Source organism: Vigna unguiculata, chromosome 3, assembly GCF_037176805.1.
Source record: "Vigna unguiculata cultivar grain cowpea cultivar isolate G323 ecotype 2 chromosome 3, ASM3717680v1, whole genome shotgun sequence".
NCBI classification, from domain to species: Eukaryota; Viridiplantae; Streptophyta; class Magnoliopsida; order Fabales; family Fabaceae; genus Vigna; species Vigna unguiculata.
The window spans coordinates 31,395,996-31,402,375 of record NC_140794.1 but is presented as its reverse complement, the minus strand read 5'-3'; the positions used below and the strand labels follow the sequence as shown (position 1 = coordinate 31,402,375).

General features: G+C 34.2%; 1 protein-coding gene across 4 annotated transcripts; it reads left to right on the top strand.

The window, feature by feature from the left end:
* The first annotated feature begins 1,024 nt into the window (after positions 1-1,024).
* LOC146887705 (uncharacterized) lies at positions 1,025-4,427 on the top strand. Of its 4 annotated transcripts, none has more exons than XM_085670963.1 (5): positions 1,025-1,462; positions 1,545-1,637; positions 2,236-2,448; positions 3,741-4,076; positions 4,199-4,427. In XM_085670963.1, exons 3-5 carry the CDS (start codon positions 2,410-2,412, stop codon positions 4,271-4,273), a joined length of 450 nt encoding a protein of 149 aa, XP_085527089.1. In that variant the 5' UTR covers positions 1,025-1,462; positions 1,545-1,637; positions 2,236-2,409; the 3' UTR covers positions 4,274-4,427. The 4 variants fall into 4 exon arrangements, with proteins under 4 accessions (XP_085527089.1, XP_085527088.1, XP_085527091.1 ...); XM_085670962.1 differs by having other exon boundaries at positions 1,539-1,637; XM_085670965.1 differs by lacking the exon at positions 2,236-2,448 and having other exon boundaries at positions 1,027-1,462.
* The last annotated feature ends 1,953 nt before the right edge of the window (positions 4,428-6,380 follow it).

The window sequence follows — 6,380 nt, the reverse complement described above, 5'->3', positions numbered from 1 at the left end:
CTTGATAAACGTTCCCTTTATTTGAGGCATGAGGGACATCAAAAGAAGTACAAATTTATGACACCAAGACAAGTCAGTAAGGATCAACGTAGGCTTAAGGAGAAAACAGAAGAAGAAAGAATAGAACAAGAAGTAATATAAACTGCAGAAGGAAGGGAAAGTAAAGAAAAAGAAATGGAACTAGAGAAAGTTTATTCGTCAATGTTTTTTCTTCTACAGTTTGTGATGTCATTTTACAGGAACAAAAGGATAAGCATGTGAATGAAACACACCAACTTCCATCTTTAAAAAGGAAGCTTGTTCATAGTGCTTTATTATGCATTTGGTCCGTCGATAAGAAGCAAATTTGTCAAACACAATGCATGGAATTACTTATTGTTACATATCATGGTGCAGTACTATTGCCAAGAAATGTGATCGACGGATTGCAACCATTGGAAAGTAACAAATATCAAGTTCAATTTGATCCTGGAAGAAGAGAATTAGTTTCAACTTGTGAAAAAATAAAAGTCCTTCACAAGATCATAATAAACTTATATTAAAACTAGTGTCTTAAGATTCGGGACAAATCTTCTCGAAGAAGGAGGGTATGATGTGAATTGTATATGGGTCAAATGGAGGATGACTAATGCGCCGTGTTGATGCAGCTTCTTTTATTTAAATAAGGGCCCAATGCTTTGTAAAATTGGCTGACACTACAAAAAATCATGTATATAACGATGGTTTTAATATGACGGTTAATTAAAACTGTCACTTTTCGCAGTATAATACGTCAGTTTGGTAACAGCCGTAATGTAAATGTGTAATATGGCGTTTCTAACCACCATCTTTTAGATTGTCATATTATTATTTCAAATTGTGTCATTTTGAAATGTCACTTTATATAAAATATTATTTTTATAATTTTATGAAATTATTTTCTATCTCACTTTTTTCTCGATGCCTCCTTTTTTTTTGGTAAAATTTTGTTCCCTCTCTTTTTTATTTCATTTTCCCACTCAACAAATATTTTCTTCTTTTTTTTGGTAAAATTTTCTTCTCTCGCTGACACCCAACAAATCACTTCACTCTCACTCTCTCTGCGTTCATCACTAAGCTCTCGTCTCTCTGCGTCAAACCAAACTCGCATCCTTCTCTGCGTCTCATTCGCGTCTCTCCTTTCTCCTTTCTCCTTCAGGTCGCCCTAAATCAGTCACCTCTCCGTCACTCACCTCTCCGTCACTCACCTCTCCGTTCACTCACCTCTCCATTTCGCCTTTTTCTCCATTTCGCCTGTTTCTCCTTTCTCCTTTCTCCTTCATTTCACCTCTTCGTTTCAGCTCGTTCTCTTTTCTCCTTCCTTCTCGATCAGTCCACGATTGCCTCCGTTCTTATTTGCTCATTGGGTTCTTCAACCTCGTTCTGAAGGAGAAAGGTTTGATTGCTCGCATTTGCGCCTCAGTCCACTCGTTTTCTGTTTCTGGTATGATATTCATCAAATTTGTGTTGCCTTTTTGAATTGAATCTTGCCAATTTTTGACTTGAGTGGCCAATTGTAGGATTAGGGTTCGCGCGGTGGACAACGGTAGTTCGACATCGAAGGGTGAGGAACTCGCACCTGTTGTCTCCACCACACTGAAGCTCGAATTTCAGTTCCGGTTTGGCCTCTGAATTTCACTTCCAGTATTTTTTTTCTTTTTTTTTGTTGGGTGCTGGTTTTCTGCTTGATTTATGGTATTGCAGCTAACGTTTTGTGCTTGGTTTTTTGGGAATAACTTAATATGCTATTGCAGCTATACTGATACTCATTTGTTTGATTTTGTCTTCAATCAATGTTGACACATGGCTTACCAAATGTTCCATTTCTAAATTTAATCATTGCATGAAAGGGTTTATCTGCAATGTTAATTGGTGGCATTCTGTAATTATCATCAATCAGTTTTGACTTGTGTGGCTTCTATTACTATATTATTCCTTTTATCTTTAAAGCCATTCTGTTTGTGGTATATGGTATATATGGTATTTAAAGCCATTCCTATATCGGAAAACCTGCTGCATCATCTTTTTCAACCTTTTTCACTCTCTATTCTGCTTCTGGTATATGGTATTTAGATGGCTATACCAAAATCATCTTTTTTCATCTGTTTCAAATGTTAATCGTTTTTTGGTTAAATTGAGTTGAATTTGACCTAATCAAGTGAAGATTGTCATTCCAATTACTTATGTTTGGCCACTTGCGCAAACTTCTTTTTATAGGCTAAGTGATGACTAGCCTCTCCTATGACATTGTGAAGCACGTTTTAGTGGATGGGATCATTGCCAAATCTCAATCACTTTCAACTTTATTCTAAACCATTTCAAACACAATCATGCTGTCAATAAGGGTGTGTGTGCTTGACTGAGAAATAAAATAACAAGTTTCTTAGATCTATGCATGGAGCTTTGAATGACGAGGCTATGGAGATTGGGGTAACTTTACTCATATCATTAACTTGTTAAAATATGGATTATTAGATGACTGAATTTGGATGCTTTTCTGTTAATTAAGTTATGACAGCATGCTTTTCTTGAATCCATGAATTGATTTTGGGTTGTGCTGGATACATCTGAAATATTTCTGATTTTGGGCTGTGCTATGGATACATCTGAAATATTCTACAGATGTTCAATATTTGATTTTGTGTTGTGCTGGATTAATCCATGTATTGATTTCATAATGGCACATCTGCAGCATTCAGGACCATCTTTGCATTGTGATTTTTCTATTGTAAAACTCTGCATTTTTCTGCTGTAAAACTCTGCATCAGTTTTTGTCTGCAGTAACCGCATCTGCCTGAGTTCTTTCAGCATATTCTTTTCCTATCCTCATTGCATGATGCATTTACATTACATCTGAAATATCTCTGCTTTGGTGGGAAGAGGAATGAACTGAAATTCAAAGAGATGAACAAATAGAAGCAAAAACTAAGTCTAGACCAAGCAAAAACGAATTTTCAAGTTTCCTCAGGCCATCTTTTGGATCTGCAAAAGGAAAATCAGTACATAAATATGTTAAAAGTCATGAATTGAATTATGTTTGATGTTACTGAATTGCATTGTTTTTCTACTATCACAGATTGGTTTTATTAGCATCATTTAGGTTTCATGCAAGTTCTGCTTTTAAACTCATTTTGCATTTAGTTTTAACATGCTCATTACTGTCTCTTGGTTGCATTTAGGTTGCATTTAGTTCAAAGGCATAGTGTCTCTCAGGACATTTGCCCCATCACATTTTGAGAATGGGTTGTGGAAACAGGGTGGGAACTGCGTTAGAACTAGGCCATTTAGGAGCAATGAGACACAATTAGAGGGTCTTGATTTGGAGTGTTATATGATTCAGTTGTAGTTTAGCATGCTCATGGTCTCTAATATTCATATTGCATTGAGAATATTAATTAGTGTAGATTGATACTCTAATTGAGAAGTAAGCAACGTGTCTGATTTGTTACTGTAAACCCACTACAAAGCATACTTAATTAAAGACATTATTCCTTTAATAAATTTGTTACACACTTTTATCTTTTTCTTAATCAAACATCAAACATCTCGACAAATTAAGTATTTATATCTCACTTCATCATTTTCTTCAATCTTCATGAAATACTAGGATCTGTAGTTCATGTTTTATCCCATTTTGAGTTAATGTTGTGTTGGAGATAGAATAAATTGGAAACTGAAAATTGATGAATTAAAGTTGAATTATTATTCCTATTTTTATGCAGGAAAAAATTGATGAATTGATGTTGAAAAATCCGGAAACTGCATCTGAAATATCTCCAAATGATCCTATTGGTGTCATATTTGGAAAAGAGCATCCAGGTCGGGTTAGAGGACTTTCATATGGCGCGTGTCCTACTCTTGCTTTTCAGCAATCAACTACAAGAATAAGAGGAATCAACTTTGCTTCACCTGATGCAGCTTCACCACATGACAAAGATAAGTTTGTGAAGATTGAAAATGAACTTGCAACTGTCAAGAACCAAGTGCAAGCACTGCTTGCCTATATTGCTTCTAAAGAAGATGTTCCAGAAGATGTTGCTGCAATGGTTGCTGGTTTGGTATGTCCATCTATTAATGAGTTATAATTTACATTAGTAAATTACTTAAACTTATTGTGTGGATCTCATAATTTATTTCAGTTTCCCTTACTCATATATACTATATTATTTCTTCATTGCAGGCACCAGATATTGAAAGTGGTGTGCCATCTTCGCATGAAATACTAGGATCAAGTGGTGGGAGCAAAACACCTTAGACTTAGGACTTTTAATGTAGTCTTTTTTTCTTAGATGCTTGAATATTTTGGTAATCTTAATGTTGTCTTTTTATTTTTCCAAATGCTTGAATTGGTACTTTTGATGTAGTTATGTTATATTGACAATGAATCAATTTAGTTTATCAATTTCTAATTGATAGTGTTATAATTTTTTATATATTTTAAATTATCATGAAAAAATAATTTTATCGAATTCTGAAAGTATAAGAAATATTAAAAAAGAATAAATAATTAAATATTAAAATTACGTCATTTGATACATTTGATAATGACGTAATTAATCTCAGAATAAATTGTAATTAATTAAACGGGTGACATTTAAAAATGTCATAATATAATGATAATAGTGTCAGTTTAAAGCGTCGTTTTTCACATTATATTTGTCATCCAGTAAAAATATTACGTCAGCTTTAACTAACGCTTTTTGCGTCTTTAAACCGCCACTTAATACGTTATATAAAATGACGGTTGTTGCGGCGGTTCATCTATAACCGCCGTATTATACTTTGTGACGGCAAGAATTACGACATTTCAGCAAACCGTCGCTCAAGTAAATAATGACAGTTAAAAATGACGTAAATTACCAAAATAAATGTCGGTATTTACATGTTTTTTTGTAGTGTGACCAAATTGTGTTTGTGCTTAACCAATTAATGGGCTTTAGTTTTTCTTTATCTTCAGTTAAAATAAGGGTCTGTATGCCAACTTAAGAACCAACCTTTGGAAGATGAGGAGGACATTTGCTCAAAGTTTATGGATGACTTTTGGTAGCCTTAAATTCAGTTACAATCAACCATTAACTAGCAGATCGCTATTAGCTTGAGTGGATTATTAATTAATCGCTTTAAGCGGGATGATATTGAAATTTATGTGTCTTTTGTAATTCTGATGGTTAAAGCTGCTATATAAGTTGAACCATTTTCATCAATGAAGGCAAGCTGAGTTTAATTCAGAAAATAAACGAGTTTTATCTCATCTATCTTAGTGAGAGTGATTCTCCTAAGTTCTTGAGTGATTCAAGAATCCATGAGTTTCATCAAAGGTCCTTTATCCCTTTGTGTGTTTCAACTCTTAGGCTTATCTTCCATTCTTATAAGTTTGATGTCTATCAATTTCCGTTCCATCTTCTTTTATGTTTCCATTTTCTCGTTTTAAATAATTTCTCAAATTTCTTGCTTGCTAGCATTCCAACAATAATAGATCAATCAAACGAATCGAACCCCGTACATTCACATCATTCGGTATTCAGAGCCTGGCTATCTAGATTCGGGATAGGAAAGGAAGTTTATTATACAAAGTATTTCACCGAAAGCCATCCATGTTGAGTTGCATTCGATTACCGAAGCGAAAATAATGTTGTGAGCCATAGATTGGTTGAGAAACTCCAGTTACCAGCAACCTTTCATCTGGATCAAGCATGGATCAAATTCAGTACATGACAATGCGTGAAAGAAGTATTATGTGATATTGCTCCCATGGATTCTTGTCATCTTCTTTTGGGATGGGCATGGCTTCGTTTTAAAACACTCCATCTTGATGAACGTTCCCTTTATTTGAGGCATGAGGGACATCAAAAGAAGTACAAATTTTTGACACCAAGACAAGTCAGTAAGGACCAACGTAGGCTGAAGGTGAAAACAGAAAAAGAAAGAATAGAACAAGAAGTAATATAAACTGCAGAAGGAAGGGAAAATAAAGAAAAAGAAATGGAACTAGAGAAAGTTTATTCGTCAATGTTTTTTCTTCTACAGTTTGTGATGTCATTTTACAGGAACAAAAGGATAAGCATGTGAATGAAACACACCAACGACCATGTTTAAAAAGGAAGCTTGTTCATAGTGCTTTATTATGCATTTGGTCCGTCGATAAGAAGCAAATTCTTCAAACATAATGCATGGAATTACTTATTGTTACATATCATGGTGCAATACTGTTGCCAAGAAATGTTATCGACGGATTGCAACCATTGGAAAGTAACAAATATCAAGTTCAATTTGATCCTGGAAGAAGAGAATTAGTTTCAACTTGTGAAAAAATAAAAGTCCTTCAGAAGATCATAATAAACTTATATTAAAACTAGTGTCTT

Excerpts from the sequence above, each read along its gene's own strand:
- LOC146887705 (XM_085670963.1), top strand. The coding sequence starts at position 2,410 with ATGCATGGAGCTTTGAATGACGAGGCTATGGAGATTGGG. Across the intron at positions 2,449-3,740 it reads ACGAGGCTATGGAGATTGGG|GAAAAAATTGATGAATTGAT; the intron begins GTAACTTTACTC and ends ATTTTTATGCAG. Across the intron at positions 4,077-4,198 it reads CTGCAATGGTTGCTGGTTTG|GCACCAGATATTGAAAGTGG; the intron begins GTATGTCCATCT and ends TCTTCATTGCAG.